At 35.9% G+C, this 19,918-nt stretch overlaps 1 protein-coding gene across 1 annotated transcript in view; it reads left to right on the top strand.

The window, feature by feature from the left end:
• MBD5 (methyl-CpG binding domain protein 5) overlaps positions 1–19,918 on the top strand; it is a 405,640-nt gene that overhangs the window by 363,975 nt on the left and 21,747 nt on the right. Inside the window, exons 14-16 of the mRNA XM_060152942.1 lie at positions 11,016–12,041; positions 13,666–13,874; positions 17,441–18,649. Of these exons, the coding sequence (XP_060008925.1) occupies positions 11,016–12,041; positions 13,666–13,874; positions 17,441–18,649 (2,444 nt within the window). The remainder of the gene's footprint in view (positions 1–11,015; positions 12,042–13,665; positions 13,875–17,440; positions 18,650–19,918) is intronic.

Here is a 19,918-nt window from a genome sequence, read left to right as displayed (position 1 = left end):
TTATGTGTTATGTTTTGATGTCAGTATTTAATGAAGAACTGTTCATTGACCTCTTCTGTTAAAAAGAATATAAGGTGAAGATGATGATTGAAATGATTAGTGCCTTCTTGATATTCTTAGTCTAAGGAATCTCATGCAACTATTTTTTACGTGTTTAACAGGATTCTTATTCTGAAGGGGCTTCCAGCTTTTCAATGATTCATATTCCTTTTTAGATAATCCCAAACAAATGAAAATTTAATCTTGTGCATTTATCAGATTAAGGTTACATAAAATCAGTAACTATTTAAAAATACACTATATTTATTAAGCATACCTTCAATCATTTAGATGAGGCATTGTTAGTCTCATTGTGTTATATCTTTCAATTTTGATACCCCTTACCTCAACTTACTTTGTTTCAGGTCTAAGTTCATATTGCAAAGTGTACGTATTTTATTAATGATGTATTTTAATTTATCTATAATGGAAAAGACCAACATTTATTTATATTCTTGTTTCTTCTGATTGTCAAGTTTTGACTTATTTTATATAGTCTTAGACATGTATTTTCTTGTTCCGTGCATCTCTGTAAAACATCAGATCTGGCTTGCCAGTGCTGGGAGTGTCAAAACACACATGTTGAAAATTTACTAATATAAGTAAAGTGTTAGCATATAAATAGCTAAAAGGGATGAGAATAAATGTCTAGTAATGATATGGATGTGACCAATCATGTGTAAGCTAACAGAAAGCGTATCCCTGATAAAAATCTAGGTCAGTAAGAACTTTTTAAAGTAGTAACCTAATAAAATTAAATACTGCTTAATGTAAATAGCTCTGATGTGCAGCTGGTAATAAAAATGGGTAGATTTACTAATTAATATAATTCTTTTGATGAGCTGAATATTAAAGAGGTCTCTAATATCTTGTTTCTTTTAGATACACAGTGAACTGTGTCAACTGAATGTACTGTTATTATAACTGCTTAGCCTGAATGTTTATTTTCACTGACATTTATTCATCCATCAAATAAACACCAAAGCTGGGCTTTCAGAGTGAGACAGCTGATGACAGTTACAACTATCCCTTTAAGTTTTGCTGAGTTTTCCTAGCATACTAGTAAGGCATTAGAAGAAAACCACATTTTATTCTTAAAATGTTGCTTTTAGCTGTCATTGAGTACCTATGATGTGCCAGGTGATTTGCCTGTATTATTTCTAATTTGTGCAGTTTTCCAAAGTATAAGGTATTCTTGTCCTCATTTTACAGATGAGTACTTTGGGCCTCAGAGAACTTGAATAACTGTCCAAGGTCATACATAATTGAATTAGGATTTGAACTCAGGTTCATCTGATTCTAAAATCCATTTTCTTCCCAGCTGCATAAGTTCTTCATTTGAAACATCTAGTTGTGAAAAATACTGTTTTCACTTTCAAATCTTTAAAAATACCCAACAGATAGTGAATCAAAGCATACCAATGCATGTTAGGAACTACGTTTGTAAACTTTTGATGCACTTTTAGACAAAAGTCAGTCATTTTGCCTTCTCTATTTGGACTCTAATATCCTAGTGTACAATAATTAGGATGTTTGTGCCAATGCAGATGAAATGTCCACAGTATCAAAAGAACTACCCCTCATTTGTGAATAACATTTGGTAACCTTTATTTGAATGAATTTGTATCACCTCACTCAGATAAAAATGGGTTTCCTAGTGGGTGATGTGTCAATAGGCCTTTGAAGAAGGCAACTCTGCAGACGCTAGCCCTGCCATTCCAGGTGTGATAGCGCAGTGAGGGTGAAAGAGACCCACAGGTAACATCGCCCAACTCTTCCTTGTGGTAATGGAGCATGAACAGAACTCAAGTGACCTCCTGCTCAATCCAGTGCCTTTTTTCCCCACTCTCCTGAGCAGCAGCTCAAAAATGTTACATTAAGACCTTATTTAAGACCAGAAATCACTCTGAAAACGTTTAATTCGATTGGCTATTTGTTTTCAAAAACTTCTTTTAAAGAAAGTTTTTCTATCATAAACAGCCCAAATATTCATTTTTTAGGCCTATATGTGAATACCAGTCCATATTTTAAATGTATTAAAACTCATATATGAGAATCGGAGGCAAAGTAGTAAAAAAAAAAAAATCAGATTAAAGGTATGAAATGCTTAGAAAACATTTCTAAAACTTAAGAATATACAAGGTTTTATTAATTCTATTTGGTGTTTTGAAATTGCCTTTCCACTAAAGCTCTCTAAACACTTTGCATTGTAAAGTTTACAGGTTTCTATTAGCTTTTTGGATATGAAATTACAAGTGAAGTTTAATATTTCCATGTAACAGATTTAGAAAATGACCAGTAGGATACTTGGTGACATTCCTCAAGTTGTAAAGCAAAGCTCTGGTGGATCTGGCAACCAAACCCCAATCAGTTCCTGATTCTCAGTCCAAACACTCAAACTGCTGAATGCAGGTATGTTCTGAAATCCATCACTCGTGTACATTTAAAGCAACTTTCAGTTTATGAAGTGAGATAAGTTTCAACACTTAAGTGGTTCCAGCACGTGTCCTGTGGTGTTTTGGTTTAGGGAGGAATTCAAAATCCAGTACCCCTGACTGACAAATTTCATCAAGTCCATGCCTCTTTGGGCCTCTGACTGCTGCCCGCCTGTTTACCATAGAACAAAAACACACATGCCAGTAACCTGGGCCTCTGCAGAGGACCCAGCCCTGTCAGTGTCCACATGACAACCCATCCTTCCATGGCCCTGTGGGTTTTCACAATTTTCAAAGAAGCAAAAAGATTTAGATTATTCTGCTAACCAACTTAATAACTGAACCTTACCTCCCTCCAATATGATAAAGTCATTAAATATAACTTTTTCACTTTAAAATGCCTTTTATATTCTCATTTCTTTTCTAATAAAAAACATTTAATCAACTCTTCTAAAACACATGAAAATGTAGTCCTGTGAAAGGGCAGAGTATGAGTTTGTACCAAAAGAGAAAACAATTCAATCATTTATTTGCCTTAACTCTTAAAGATATACATTGACTAACAAGAATATAAATAAACCTATGGATAAATATTTGCTCATGAATATTTATATATATATATATATTTTTTTTTTAACTCTGGAAAAGAAAGTGGTTTTTTTTCAGCACAAAATACATTTGATTGAAACTCAGTGCAGCCACTAATATGGTAGGTATAAGAAAATAAGAGATCACAAAAGAATGCTTTGGATAAAATATTGCAAAGTGCAAGCTTGGTTTTTTGTTCTATGTATGTATTTATTCTCAGAGCATGCCAGTAAAGAAAATAAAGGGAAATTGTCATTTCCTTCATTTGAGGTTATAGTTGTAAAAAGATTATGGGATAAAAATACTCCAGGATGGATTGTTCTATGTTAGCTGTCTCAGGATATGGGACGTTTGTGTGGAAATAAGCCTCTAGTCTTTTATAGACTTATGTAGAATGAAAAAAGGCAGAGACTCCTTTAAGGTTGTGACTGAATTAATAATAATTGCTATTGAAAGTATTTCCACCCAAGTTTTTAAATGCCTAGATTTTACACCTCACCTGATTGATGCATAGGCTTCTAGGTTGACACTTGCCCTCTGCTCTTGTTTTTTAACCAAATACCAAAACTATATTAAAATCTTGATTATGTGATAAAAATCTATGTCTATTCTTTTAGTTAAATTTTTGCAAAATGAGCCATTTCTTCTTTGCTGTAAGTTATTTTTACAACAGGCAGTGTCTTGCTGTTTAAGAAGGTTTCCTAATATCAGGGTTACACCACTTGCTTTGTTTACATATTCCAGGTTTAATGTTTCCTTGTGTACAAAAAGAGGAGTTAAAATATGTTCGAATTTAGACACTGAGTCTATGTAATCAAAGGTGATAACAACTCAGAGTGGTGTGATATGTTTACTGATTCAATGATCTATTTTGTACCTTTCAAGAAATAAATTGTCCCAGTGTGCAAATTGGGGGAATTTTATTCTATTGCAACACACTAAGCTCACTTCTAAAATCACTAGAAATCCTTCAATTCTCAAGGGGATGCCTAAGCTATTATTTACTAAAATCAAGTGGTCTAAGAACATTGAAGCAGCTTCTAAAAGTACCTAAATTCTAGGCAGTAATGTCAACTCTACAAAGACTTGACTCATTAAAAGTAATTCTTAAACATTTTCCTAGTGTCATCAAAATAAATTTCATTTCCACGTGCATGGAGTACTAAATAAATCAAATCATAAACTTCCTACCTTCAAGGAACTTATATCAAACAACATTAATGCTAACAAAGCAAAGAGTAGAGTAAAAATTATTTTCTAAGAATTATACTTCTTGCAAAGTCAAAGTAACAACTCAACTTTTTACAGATTAGGAATGGAACTAGACAAACAGAAGTCTGAAGGAGTTGCTGAGATACTCCTGGGGTAGGAGCTAGTCCAGGGAAATTCTAAATATCTATCCAAGACCCATGGGTACGGGTATAAGAAAGAGTAGTATTTATCACAAATGCCCCAGAGCGGAGCTCCTGTGCTGCACGACTCCACAGGGATACCTCTCACTTTAGAGTCTGATAAACATGCTTCCTGGAACACAACTCCATAGACCATCCCCCACGGAGTTGAGCAACTGAGAGGCCTGATCCTAAAGCAGTGTTTTTCAAACTTATTTTTACTTTTAACCACGGCAAGAAATTAACTTGCATTCCATTTAACTAGAGATATGTTTTGAATGTACAACAAAAGTTTCCTGAAAAAAACACTCTGTGTGATGCACTCTGACATTTTAGATCCCATTCTATCTTATCCTATCTTATTCTATTTCTTTTTTTTATGACAGTCATGATCTACTGAAATGATTTCATCACCCACCAGCAGAACATGACCCAGCACTCACATGTATAAGTTAACAGAAACAGTTTCCACAAAATAATATCCCAGTTATGCAATGTACTCTTTTTTTTTTCTTTTCTATTTCATTTATCAAAATATACTGGTTTGGGGGCATACTAAATCGATTTTACAGTCTTAAATAGGTCTAAGCACTGTCTTAGAATATTCATGAGGTAATTAACTCAGCAAATATTTATTGAATACCTAGTATGTGCTCTGCACTGTTTAACACTGAAAATAAAATAGTCACAATGGAAGGATACAAAGTTAACTATTCATAATCTAGAATCTCTACTTGCTCTGCTCATTAAACAAAATGAGATAAACTTCCAGTTGGTATATTGATGGATGGAGCATTTTAACAGTTATTCTAGCATTTTGAGAGAACAGAAATCCTACCAAGCAAGAGACTTAACCTCTTCTCTCAGCATTTGCTTCTTTACAATAAATATTAAGAAAAATGTGATAAAAAGCATTTGTAAAAAAAAACCCAAAAATCTTTGTTACTTGAGAAACAGTGAAAAATCTCAAGCAATTTTTTTCATTTCAACAGTTTTCAGAGTAATTCTATGTATTAATAAAGGAAGCAGAAGTGATCAGTAGTAAAACACCCTGTTTTTGGTCTGACCCCATTACCACCCGAAGACTGGCCTCGCCTCCTCAACAGGGTCATAATCACTCAGACCTCATATTCCAAGATTCAAGCTACAGTCCTTCCACTGTTCTTTCCTCTTCCCTAAGAGGTTGGCCCTGTTGAGGGTGGAGAGTATTTCCTCAGATACTGCCACTGATCCCTTTCCCCTCTTCCTTTTCTCCTAAGTTGTGTTGGTTTTGGGTCCCTCCCTCCCTTCCTTATGGAGAACAAATAGACACTAGTCCCTAGGGCTTCCTGCCTACTCCTGGTAAAGGAATGCTAGGAATTTACAACAGGATCCAAAACACAAAGATAGAGTTTGGTATATTTTTGTAAATACATATTACCTTGTCATTACTAAGGCTTGGGAAAATAATATCTTGTTGGAAGATCTAGACCTCATAAAAGTTATCTTTCAATTCTTTAAATCCTTTAAATATAGAAGAGAAAATTTTACTATTTCCATGGGATTGAAAAGTGAATTATATTTATTAGACTCACTAGGGCATGATATTTTCTCTTGTCTCTAGAAGCATTCGTTTTTATTAAGGATTATCATTGACCCTGTTTGCAATTAAAGTACACTTGCCAAAGCAAATGATAAAGGTCAAATAGTGAAGGAGTATGTTCCGTATGATGTATTTCTTAGGTTCTTGAATTTATGGATAAAAACCAGTATTTGGGCATATCAATTAAGAAGAAGTTTTCTAGCATTAAGTAGTATTTATTCAAAATTGAAGCTATAGATCAAACTGGTAAAATGACATTTTAAAAGCACCTATTGGTCCATTTGGAACGAGCTTTATGCCCTCTCTTGTACACATACAAAGACATGTACAACAATATTATTAATACTTAAGGACTAACCAAGAGAGAGTTTAGCATGATATGAACAATGACTCTTCTCAAAGAATATTGGTGACGAAGAAGAGAAATAACTCTAAAGAAGTAGACATTACCTTTGTTTTGAAAAGCAGTGTTTAAAAAATGAGGCAAATAAAACACCTCAAGAATGAAATTGTTAGTAATAGGAAAACATCCTTTAAAAAATCCTTAAAAAATTACTGATGCTATTTCTGTATACACACACATATACAGACACACACACACACATCATAAATTATATGTGTGTGCAAAGAATACTGTTTATATCTGGAAATCTACCCCACTGGAAAAAGCTACCACTGTTGTTTCCTAATTGTACTGGACTATCTCAGTGTCTGATTGGGTGTCTAGGCATGTGATCTCACACCAGGAAAGTTTATTTGGATGGCTTTCCAGTCTTATTTCCTACTTCTTTAAAAGTAACAGAAACAATGAGAAAAAGAAGTTATGCCAGTTCATGGTGCTGCTGGCTGGTGTGAAATAATAATTTTTTCTAATTAAAGGACTTCTCCAACTTACTAACTTGTTCGAGGCTCCCAGCTGCCTTTTAGTTATTTAACTGCTAAATGTTTAGTGAATAGTTTGCTATTTTAAAAACTCTTTTAAAAAAACTCTCTCCCTCATTAGATTAAGCTCAAAACATCTTAGCTGCCAAAAGAAAACTCAGCTTTAAGAACACTTTTTCCCTACATGCTTCAACAGACCACAGGTTTTTATGCAGAACTATGAAGTAAGTTCACCAGAGAATGCCTGTTCAAGATTAAGTGCTTCAGAAATAAGCAATTTCCAATTTCCCTCCTGCTATAAAAATTCAGGATCTTCTTTCAATGACCCCAACCATTAATGAGTTGACTTTAAGAATTCAGAGTACTTTGGGATGGACATCTTCCTCCATAAGATTATTTTAACTCCCCAGCACACTTGGGAGTCTTCTAAAGTAACTTGACATCTTTCAGCCATCTCCTTTCCAGCATCCCTTATCTCCTGGCATTGGACCAATCATACCCTACAGAGTCAGTTTTCACTTTTCTCCACAAATGGGTGGTATTCTCTCCTCCACATACACACTTGCCACACACACACAGCATCAAGTGATCTGATTCCTAGAAGTTGAATGCAAGTTTTACGATCTTAATAGATTGATTCAACCAACACTTTTTGAATGCCAACCACGTGTCAGAGACTCTTAGGTCTTGTAAATACGGAGGGAAATAAGAAGTGATCCTTGCCTTTAATGGTTTAGAAAGATGATTTTAAATTTCTTCACTGCTTATCTAAGGCAGCAGGTTTAACCATGGGTGGGAGGGCTTGGGTGTGTAGGAAAGCAGCATACAATATTTTCAGTCATATTTCTTTGTTCTGAGGATACATAGGACTCTATTACCCTCCATACACTTTATTATCTCCTTGCCTTTTTAAAAAATTACTTTGCTTCTACTTAGAAGCCTTTTCTATCTCCTTTTCCACTCTCAAATCCCAGATCAAATGTTACCACTTGCTTAGTTTTTCCTGACACCTTCAGTTTTACAATTGTCCCCTTGTTATATACCTGCTATTGTTCCTGGCATATTGCCTTGTAGCTATACTAGATACGTGAAAAGAGCTTTAAAATTTCCTGGTTTGTAATAAGCTCTCAAAAAATGTATATTTGAGAGAGACAGAGAGATCTGTGTGTTTATCACATTGCCTAAACTCTGAGTTCCTTAAAGAAAGGGCAGGGTGTTGTGTTGTTGTTGTTTATTTGTTTGTATCACCTTTTCTACCCTTTTGTTCAGTAGAGTGTACTTGATTGTTGAATTGGTGTGTTGAAAATTAGAGAAAATAAAAAATATGCCTGATCCTCATATTAGCCTTAAGAAGCTTGTGGTATTCACCCGCTTCTTGTTTGTAATGCAAAAATATACCCAGAGTAGCTATATTTTCTTTATTGTCATTCCTCAAGAATATTTAGATGGAGAATTTTTAGAATAATGTCCCCAAATGACTACTTTCATGAATCCTCAATATGGATGTTTCTCTCTTACAAAATAAAGATAAAAGAATAATAACCTCTACAGAAATCCTTCATCTACAAAGCCTTGTCATATACACACTAGAGTATTTTGAAAATGTACTCTGACTGTGATTAAAGGAATGGGTGATCTGTACATTTAAATATGCCGTTATTATTTAACAGATGGGGAAAAAGCCATAGATAGTGATTACTAGTAAATAAGAGTTTTTATTAGCTTGTTTAAAAAGATGGATTCCAAACGCAAATAAGGCACATACCTATTTAACGGAAATAGCAGAAAGATTTAAGAAGCAATGAAATGTATAAGGTGTTGATTGTTTTATTACAAATCTGAATTAATATTTAAAGAATTGTATACCATATGCCTACTTCGGCATTTTGTCTCCTTTAAATGAAACAGAGCTTAAAAAAAAAAAAAAAAGACCACAACAGCTAGGAAAAATTGCAAAGTCGTGCTATACAGATATATATGTTGGATATGCTGATTTATACTTACTACTATTACCATGTCATCACAACTAACTGCAGCTACTAATGTCAATAATAATGATGACAATGGTAACTCCTTTTATTTGTATACTTTTACACATTGCAAGCCTTTCACTTACCTATTTTTGAGTCTCACAACAATCATGCCAATGAGTTTCCTTAGAAAAAATTCAAAGGTAGGAAAGTTTCATATGCAGGAAGATGTCCATTTGTGTGTTATATATAATGATGAAAAAATCAAAGTATAAATGCCAAACTTTATTGGATCAATAAATATGATCAATCCATATGCTACATGGTTTAAAATATTAGTATGGAGTTTTTATGTCAGAAAGGAAAAGTTATTGTGGTAGTCTGTTAGGAGGAAACAAGAATAATATATAGTTATATTTGTACTACTATTACAACTATGGAATCATTTCTGTGTATTTGAACAAGGCCTCAATGGTAAGGTGGTCAAATATAAAGTTTGTTATGATGACATGTAGCACAGCAGTAAAGTGTTTGAATTATTTTAGATTTTCAGTAACACTGGTATTGTTCATAATAACATATACATGTTTAATATTTTAATAAATTAAGTGTATGTGCTTATAATATTTGCCAAATGCATGTATTAAATGAAACAATGCATTTCTTTAGGGTAAGACATTTTTCAAAAAAATGATTGTAGGTTCCTTCAGCAGAATGTGATTCTCACCCTCCCCACCCCACCCCTTGTGCATCTGGATCACCAGGGGTGATTTCAAAGAATACTACTGCCCAGGCTGTACCCCAAGAGATGAGTTTTCAGCTGGTCTTGGATAGGGTCCAGACATTGGTTTGTTTGGTTTTGAGTTCTCTAGGTAATTATTTTGTGTAACTTGGTTGATAACAACTAAAACAATCATAATACACAACTGAAATTTTATTATTAAGTTCCCTGAATTTAATATGCATTACTTTAGTATACTTTAATATATACATCTTTAGCATACATAAGACTTTCAAGGTTAAGAATGCTATTTGGAAAAAAAAAAAAAGAATGCTATTTGGGTGAAGACTGGTCTGATTTAAGGAATCATGAGTATAAAGTATCTTTATGCTATTAGAATGACAAAGATTTAAAAATAATGATAAAACACAGTGTTGGTGAGAAAAATGAGCGCTGCCTACATTGTTTATAGAAATATAAATTGAATATATATTGATCAGCTTCACTGGAGGCAGTCTGACAATGTCTATCCAGAGCTTTAAAAATATGTAAACGCTTTGTCCCTGGAATTCCACTTTTAAGCATTTTCCCTTAGAAAATAATTGAGCATATTGGCAAAGATGAGTTAATAAGAATGTTTATCTTAGTGTTGCTTGAAATAGTAAAAGATTGTAAACAATCGAAATATCCACAACAATGGATTGAATCAATTATGTATATCCATCCATGATACTAGTAAAATGGATCTATAGTTAACATGAAAGGATATTCACAATATATTGATAAATGAAAAAAAGCTGCAAAACAATATGATTCCATTCTTGTTAAAAAATATATGTAACATGTATATATATGTCTGCATATGTATATACATATAGGTGGGAAAAGCCCAGAAAACTATACACTAAAATATTAATAGTTATCTACATAGGTACTTTTTATTTTCTGTTTTGTATTCTCATGCATATTCTATGTGGGGGGGGGGGTTTCCACTAAAAGAAAGTACTGGTATTATAAATATAGAACAAAAACTTTTTTTTAAATGTAAAAATATATTTTGAAAAATGAAGCATTGTTACTTTTATCTACCCAATTGAATGGACTACAGCACAACTTCCTCCATTTTCACCTTGTCTGGTTGTGAAAGACAAAATATTTGATAGTTAGAAACAGGTATTGCTTCAAGTACTAAGCTTCTTCAATATATTCATGTTCAAAGTAAGTCAAGAAGTATGAAGTCAAACTAGTTTCATTAACATGTCAAATCATCTCTAATTACAGTTTATCTGGCTAGAATCTACAGAGGACATGTAACATATTATTTGAAATGTATCTTGATGTATTTTTATAGAGCTGTCTTCCTTAACATCCATAATTAATAAGTGGGTTTTTTTCCCTTTCTTTTAGGCGGTTCAGGACCATCATCCTCCATAGCCATAGCTGGCACCAACCACCCTGCCATCACAAAGACAACATCTGTCCTTCAAGACGGCGTCATAGTCACCACCGCAGCTGGAAACCCACTGCAGAGTCAGCTGCCCATTGGGAGTGATTTTCCTTTTGTTGGCCAGGAGCACGCACTTCATTTTCCATCCAACAGCACTTCAAACAACCATCTTCCACACCCCTTGAACCCCAGCCTCCTCAGTTCTCTACCTATCTCTTTGCCAGTGAATCAACAGCATCTCCTAAACCAGAATCTATTAAATATCCTCCAGCCTTCAGCAGGAGAAGGCAAGTCTGAGATCAACCTCCACCCTTTAGGTTTTCTCAACCCGAATGTAAACGCTGCTTTAGCTTTTCTCTCCAGTGACATGGATGGGCAGGTATTGCAGCCTGTTCACTTTCAACTCTTAGCAGCCCTGCTTCAGAACCAAGCCCACGCAGCTGCCATGCTTCCCCTGCCATCTTTCAATCTGACCATCTCAGATCTTTTGCAACAGCAAAATACCCCTTTACCCTCATTAACACAGATGACAGCCCCACCAGACCATTTGCCAAGCAATCAGTCAGAGAACAGCCGAGCTGAGACCCTTTTAACCAGCCCCCTGGGGAACCCTTTACCAAGCTTTGCAGGCAGTGACACTACTTTTAACCCCCTGTTCCTCCCAGCTGTCACTGGGGCCTCAGGATTAATGGCCTTGAATCCCCAGCTGTTGGGAGGTGTCCTGAACTCGGCATCGGCCAACACCGCTAATCATCCAGAGGTTTCCATAGCAACTTCTTCCCAGGCAACCACTACCACAACCACTACATCATCAGCAGTGGCAGCACTGACTGTCTCAACACTTGGTGGGACAGCAGTGGTGTCAATGGCAGAAACATTGCTGAATATATCTAATAATGCTGGGAATACACCTGGTCCAGCTAAACTGAACAGTAACTCTGTGGTGCCACAGCTACTTAACCCTCTACTGGGGACAGGTCTGCTTGGTAAGTTAAATTTTTTCACAAATTTTTACAAAAGAAACGTTTTTCTAATTCATTTTCTCCTTTTTAAAAAAACTCCATTTTGTCACACTATTTTTAAAAATGTTTTTGTTATGTCACAGCTTGCTTAAGGAACTAAATATAATAACACCCACACACAACCATAGTTATACAAACATGAAAATGCCTTCTTCCTTTTCCCCCTATTCTAGCAATACTAAGTATCATTTTAATCTGCTTTCCCTTCTAATTCTGATGCCACCTAAACCTAACCTACCCATCATTCTCTTAAGCCAAGTAGAGTCTTATTTTTCAAATACTTAAAGCACAGGTGCACCTTAAAAATAACATTTATTTGAATTTTAGTTGGTGTGGCATCACAGGGTTAGTATGAGCAGCTGCACTGTGGATGAAAACGGTTTGAGGAAGTGTTTTTCCATGTGATCCCTAAATAAACAAAACTAAATGCTTATCCAGCAAAATAAGAAGCAAGGCATAATAACATTCAAAGTTAAAGTTTGCCCAAGTTCAAGGAAACAGAAGGCCCCAATAGCTACTGCTAGGTTTTCCCAAACAGTATTATTCTTTAGAACTTTGTGGCTTAAAAACAAAATCCTTTATGTAGATTGTCTTATCTCAAAAAATTTAGAAAATAATGTCAAGTATGTTCAGCTGTTTGATGTGAGTAATTGTAATATAAAGTATAGAGATGATGTCCATAAAGTCTGGAAACATAGGCAAATATACATGATATTGTCAAGGGTATCTTCAGTATCTTAAAAAAATATGTTTCCAGATTTCATGGACACCTTTACAAAAAAATTTAATTAGTTCTATTTGGCGGTCAAATCAATGTAGTTAAGTAACCTACAAAGCATTACAGATTTACAGATTTCAAGCTATAGGGCAATTTCTGTGACGTTATCCTCAAAATAATTTCAGTGTAATTTCAAAACAAGTTAATTTTGAATTTTGAATATAAATGTAGTTATTAACTAATCCTATCTGATTATATAATATTTATTTTTAATGACTGTGACAATGAATCCTTTTGTATTATTAGCTTTCTTTACAATTTTAGTTTTAGGTAACCAAAATACAAAATACATATTTTGTATAAAAAATACACATTAAAACAAAACAAAATACATATTTCTAGACCAAATCTGATTTTATTTGATGGTATTTATTGATGACTGTGGCTTGAGAACTAAATTTTGTAAACAGGCCTGATCAGACCCACTTGTTTTAACTATCTTGTCAAATACTTATGCTTGCTAAAGCAGTTAGGACTAATTTTAACTTTTAATTGTAGTTGCTCTAACAAAAATGGTTTCAAGGAATTCTATAACACTGAAAATCAATATATAAGGATTGGCTAGTGGATAGACCAAAGACTTAACTTGTCTCTCCATGATACAAATTCAAAACACTAATTGTGAAAGATGAAATTAAATAATAAAACTACTCTTTCCTTACCACTTAGTAAGACTTTGAGGAGAAAAAGAAAAAAGAATTACCATGTAAGTCTAGTTTTTAGTTTTTGTTTTAGGAATCCTCAACAAAGATAGGCATAGAACCTCCAAAGAATCACATTGACTTATATTTTATGTTTTTCAAACTATAGGTGACATGTCCTCAATAAACAGTACTTTGAATAACCATCAACTGACTCATCTACAGTCGCTGTTAAACAACAATCAGATGTTTCCTCCAACTCAGCAACAGCAGCAGATTCTTCAGGGGTACCAGAATCTCCAGGCTTTTCAAGGACAGTCCACAATTCCTTGCCCAGCTAACAATAACCCCATGGCTTGTCTGTTTCAGAACTTTCAGGTACTCTCCTTCCCTGGGTTACTTTAGTAGAAAACAATATTTACTATTTGTTTTACTTAATTGGGGGGGAAGAGACGAAAGAAGGTAGTTATGTACCTTTTCACCTTTACTTACTATTATTTCTCAATAATGAATATTGTTAAACATTCCAGGTTTTTGTGTGAAGCATTTTATTTTGTCTAAAGCATATCACTGGTCCTTTTGGAGCTGTTAGTAAAAACTGATCATGTTACCCTGTTAAACCCTTTTGTGGTTTCCCATCGCTCCCATGATTAAAATCCACATCCTTAACATGCTTACCCTGCCTCACTCTCCAGCCCCAGCTCTCACCACTCTCTCCCCGGCTTCAGCCACATGGTCTTCTTTTAGTTCTACAAACTGAATAAATTCATGGTAGATTAAGGAGCTGGATGGAAAGAGTAACACTAAATAAATACATGAAAAAAATATAGAAGATTTTAAAATAATCTTGGGGTAGAGAAGCCTCTTTCAGCAAGACACAAAACCAAGAAGTCAAAAAGAAAAGAGGTAACAGAATTGAATACATAAAACTTTAAAATCTGTATGACCAAAGGTATTCTAAACAAAGTTCAAGACAGGTGGCAACCTGGCAGAAAATGCTTGCATAATAATAGCAAATAATTCCCATTCATAATATTTTTAAAGCCCCTACAAATTAGGAAGAAAAAAGATAATTGATTTGAAAAATGAGCAATAGAAATGAACAGACAATTCAGAGAAAATTAAATAATAATTAGTAATAAACATGAAAAGAATAATCAGAGTTATATAAATTACAACATTACTATGTTCATCAGATTGATGATATCCCTTGCTGACAGAGGCATGGGAAAATGGATTCTTTCAGATATATGTTTGTCTGATTGTATGCTGATATAGTCCTTTTGGAGGGTAAAAATATATATATATATAAAATATATATATATTTATATATATAAAATATGTATATATAAAATATGTACATATATACATATATTTATATACATATAAAATATGTATACATATACATATATACACACACCTCCTTTGACCCAGAAGTTCAACTTTTATGTATCTATTTTAGAGAAATCTTCAAATGTGAACAAAAGGGCACAGTCTAGAATGTTCATTACAACTTGATTTGTGGCGTCAAAAATTAGAAACCACTTAAGCAACCATCAGGAGGGAAATAGTAAAAAATGTTATGCTATATCCATCTATCTAGTAGTTTACAAGATTAGGTAGATTTATATAATCTGATATAGAAGATCCACAAGATTACAGAGCTCCAAAACTGTAGTATTATAGAACAATACTAAAATACAATACCATTTATGTGAAAGAAAGAAAGAAGGCAGGAAGAAAGGAAGGAATGGAAGAAAGAAGGGAGACTAGATATACACCTACACACCTTAAGGTATTAAAAACAAGTCTGCAGGGATGCACTAGAACATTGATTACTTCTGAGAAGGAAATGGCATCAGAGTGGCATGCAGAAGTACAGATTTGGGTGGGGAAGTGATGAAAGCTGTTCTCTTTTCTGACAATGAGAAAATGTTCATATATGTCTTATATAATAAAAGAATTTAGAAGGAAAGAGGACGTGCTCAACCATGTCACTGAGTAAATAGGTAGATAAAGCCTGAAGGGACTCCATTAGATTTAGCAGTAAGAGCATCACCAGTGACTTGGTGGAATGCAGTTTTGGTGGAGTTGTGGGAGCAGCAAGCAGACTGCAATGAATGTAAGGATGAGAAAAGAAAGAGTATGGATTACCCTTTCAAAAACTTTCAAAAACTTAACTATGAAGAACATACGAGAAACAAGGTAGTGCCCCAAGGCGGGTGTAGGTTGAATGCAAACTTGTAAAATATGGAAGCCACGCACATAGGTGAATGCTAAAGGAAAGAGACCAAAAAAAGTGGAAGAGATTGAACATAAAGAAGAAAAGGGGTAACAGATAAGGCAAGATCCCTGAGGAGAGGCTTGGGATCCACAACATGAATGGAGGACGACTCTCAGAGAGTAGAAGGGGCTCCTCTTACACTGGGAAGCAGGACAGGATCAGGGACACATATACTGCAGAGAAGTGTGTGCTGCCGGAAGGCAGGGAATAGCAGAGTATAAGAATTATGAGAATTCTTAACCTGTGAACTTCATTATCTCTAAGTAAGGTCATTTCCTAAGAATACTGTGGGATATGGTACAGCAGCTGGCTTGAGGAAGTGGATAAATACCTGAATAGTTGTGAGAGGGAGTGATACCTAACCAGAGAATCATAGGATTGATGGGAACGTAAGCCCCCAGCTGTGGTTGGAAGCCATAAGTTCCTGTGGATAGATACTCAACATCCTCACTGTACATATAGATATATAAGGTAGGGAGTTAAATTGATCCAAGATTGGGATTTTATCTAATAGGTGTAGACAAGGGGAGAATGGCATGAGTGTAGTTGTGTGCTGATAGATCCCAGGTTCTGGTTTAATAGGAAAGGATATAAAGACAGGAAGGGAGTGATCACTGTGGGGGAAAAATCCAAAGTATCAAGGGTCTATAGCAGCAATTCTTAGCTGAGGTTGGTGAAATTAGAATAACCTGTGGACTTTTTCAAATTGCACTCATCATTCCTGTCCTGAGTATTGATATTCTTCCCTGGCGGGCATTCCCTCCCTTCACCACTTCCCAATTAAGCATCACCTCTGTAGCAAGCCATTGTCACTGTTGGCAGCATGGGGGTGTCCCTCAGGCAGTGGCCTGGTAAGGTTCAAGAGTAGGCATTACTACCCTATTTAAAGACTTCAAAAATTTAGTGTCATATCAGAAATAGTTTATTGTTAAGAAAGGGGTATATGTATTTTGTTTTGTTTTATCTTATATTTCACTTAGATCAGTAGAAATATCAGTGAGCTAGAAATCATTTTTAAATCTACTTTCCTTTTTAATTTGAGCTGTGCTGGTGACAGATTTGTTTCTCTCTTTGAATTCCAAGTTGCAAAACCTGTAATGACACTGAAAACATGGAGTCATCACCTGGAAACATTTTGGTTTTGTTTTTTTTTTTTTTTTGCGGTACGCGGGCCTCTCACTGTTGTGGCCTCTCCTGTTGCGGAGCACAGGCTCCGGACGCGCAGACTCAGCGGCCATGGCTCACGGGCCCAGCCGCTCCGCGGCATGTGGGATCTTCCCGGACCGGGGCACGAACCCGTGTCCCCTGCATCGGCAGGCGGACTCTCAACCACTGCGCCACCAGGGAAGCCCACCTGGAAACATTTTGTATCCAACCACCTCAACTTTAGTTTTCCTAGAGAGTGTTTAGTAATGATGATTTTTTAAAAAAACCTGTTACATGTTTTAATCAAAGAAACAGTACCCAAATATAATCAAGACATAAGGCTTTCTATACAGAGTGACTTTTAATTTCATTTTTGAGTCTTGTTCTTTCTTTATATTGCCTTCCTTGTTATATTTGTTTGTCTTCTGGTAAATCTTAAAATTATGGTCTTTCTCTTTAAGGACTTGAATATTTTTTTCTCTCTCTCTCACTGCTTCCTGTCTATTTCTTTAAGGTGAGAATGCAGGAAGATGCAGCTCTCCTAAACAAAAGAATAAGCACTCAGCCGGGGCTCACAGCACTTCCCGAAAATCCAAACACTACACTTCCACCTTTCCAAGATACATCTTGTGAGTTGCAATCGCGGATTGACCCATCTCTTGGTCAACAGGTGAAGGATGGCCTCATTGTGGGTGGCCAAGGTGATGCTTCCATAGATGCTATTTACAAAGCAGTTGTTGATGCAGCCAGCAAAGGAATGCAGGTTGTCATCACCACTGCAGTCAACAGTACAACTCAGATCAGCCCCATTCCAGCTCTGAGTGCCATGAGTGCCTTCACTGCTTCAATTGGTGACCCATTAAGTCTCCCCAGTGCTGTCAGTGCGGTCATTCATGGACGAAACATGGGCAGTGTTGATCATGATGGTAGGCTGAGAAGTGTAAGAGGGGCTCGGCTGCCCAGCAATCTGGACCATGGGAAAAACTCAAATGAAGGAGATGGGTTTGAATATTTCAAGTCGGCAAGTTGCCACACATCTAAAAAACAGTGGGATGGGGAGCAAAGCCCTGGAGGGGAGCGAAACAGGTGGAAGTGTGAGGAATTTTTAGATCATCCAGACCATATCCACAATAGTCCTTGTCACGAAAGACTCAACAATGTCTCCACACTGCCATTTCTGCCTGGGGAACAGCACCCAATACTGTTACCATCAAGAAACTGTCAAGGGGATAAAATTCTGGAGGAAAATTTCAGGTATAATAACTACAAAAGAACTATGATGAGTTTTAAGGAGAGACTAGAGAACACTGTGGAAAGATGTACACACATCAATGGGAACAGACCTCGACAGAGTCGGGGCTTTGGAGAGCTGCTGAGCACCACAAAGCAAGACCTGGTCCTAGAGGAGCAATCTCCGAGCTCCTCAAATAGTTTGGAAAGTTCTCTGGTCAAAGACTACATCCATTACAATGGAGACTTTAATGCCAAAAGCATTAACGGGTGTGTACCTAGCCCTTCAGACGCTAAAAGCATTAGTAGTGAAGATGACCTAAGGAATCCAGACTCCCCCTCTTCAAATGAATTGATACATTATAGGCCAAGGACGTTCAACGTTGGCGACTTGGTCTGGGGCCAAATCAAAGGACTGACTTCCTGGCCTGGAAAATTAGTAAGAGAAGACGACGTTCACAGTTCTTGTCAACAAAGCCCCGAGGAAGGGAAGGTATACCAATCTTTATCCATTGTCAAATACTAACCTTTGTTCAGATATCAATTATTATTTTTTTTATCATCACTTTGGATTCTTCATGACTCATTGAGGTCTCACAAACTTCTGGAGCATAAAATGAAGAGGGGATGGTTGTAGTCACCAAAATGTCGTATCGTCAAGGGGTGAGTTGTGAAGCATTTGTAGATCCCACTAGGGCTCAGAGTGGCTCTAACCCAAGAATCAGATTTCCAGAATTTTGTTAACTTTGCCTTCCTTCCTTGCATGTACCTAATTCTTCATTCATACACAGAGAATGAAGGCAAGTGGCAATGATGGGAGAAAAAAAATATATGGTGGTTGCTGGAAACCAGCAGTGTGGCAGAGGTAGGGGTCCTCCCAGGCAGCAGGAAGTGCCCGGGGACTGCATCTCTCCCGTATGCTGACAGTGACACATAGAGCTGGCGAGAGGGTAAAATTGGGGTGGAGTTGCAGCCATTTCTGGAAGCAGCAGGTAACATCTGAGTTCAGAATGGAGTCTCCTTTCAGGAAACGTTCTGGGCCTTTATAACATATGGAAATGTTTAACCCCATAGTCTGGTTCTACTTAACACAATCTGATCACATAAATTCAATGAAAACTTCTCCATGAAACTACCATTCAATTTAGAAGAAATTAGTAGGGGTCTTCTGAGCTTCTTTTTCCCCCTCACAATTGGTAGAATTGACTCACTAGGCAAGAAATATGCAGAATGTTTAAAGTAGATAGAAAAATTTATATCCGAGCAGGAGGAGATAATAATGTACATTCCCCACATATGATGAAGAAACATGTAATTTTTCATCTCCTTAGGAAATAAAAATTCCTCTTACAGGTATATATTATTCTCTTAAAGAGTATATTGTATAAAGCTCTTTCAACTCTGCTCAAACCTCCACTGGCATTTAGGTTTCATGGCAAAGGAAACCAAAAGCATTCTTGCCAGCACAATAAAAGGATTGTCTTTCTCCAAATGACCAGGAGGTCCTTTAACCCGTTGCTTATAATGCCTAATATATACTTGTCAAGATACACTCTGGGCATAATGTTTCTACCTTTGATAAGAAAATGAATTCCATACTCCTATTCACAAAACATTTTATTCTCTAATCTCTCTGAGACCAGACAATCATTCTTTAGGTTGATAAACCTAAATATTTTTGACAGTTTATTCAAAATATAATTAGAAACAGCAAAACTGGGCTTTTATGATATAAACGGACCTGCTACACATACAAGATGTA

The sequence above is a fragment of the Lagenorhynchus albirostris genome, chromosome 6, assembly GCF_949774975.1.
Source record: "Lagenorhynchus albirostris chromosome 6, mLagAlb1.1, whole genome shotgun sequence".
Lineage (NCBI taxonomy): Eukaryota > Metazoa > Chordata > Mammalia > Artiodactyla > Delphinidae > Lagenorhynchus > Lagenorhynchus albirostris.
The sequence above is the reverse complement of the archived record's forward strand: the minus strand, read 5'-3'. Positions and strand labels throughout refer to the sequence as shown.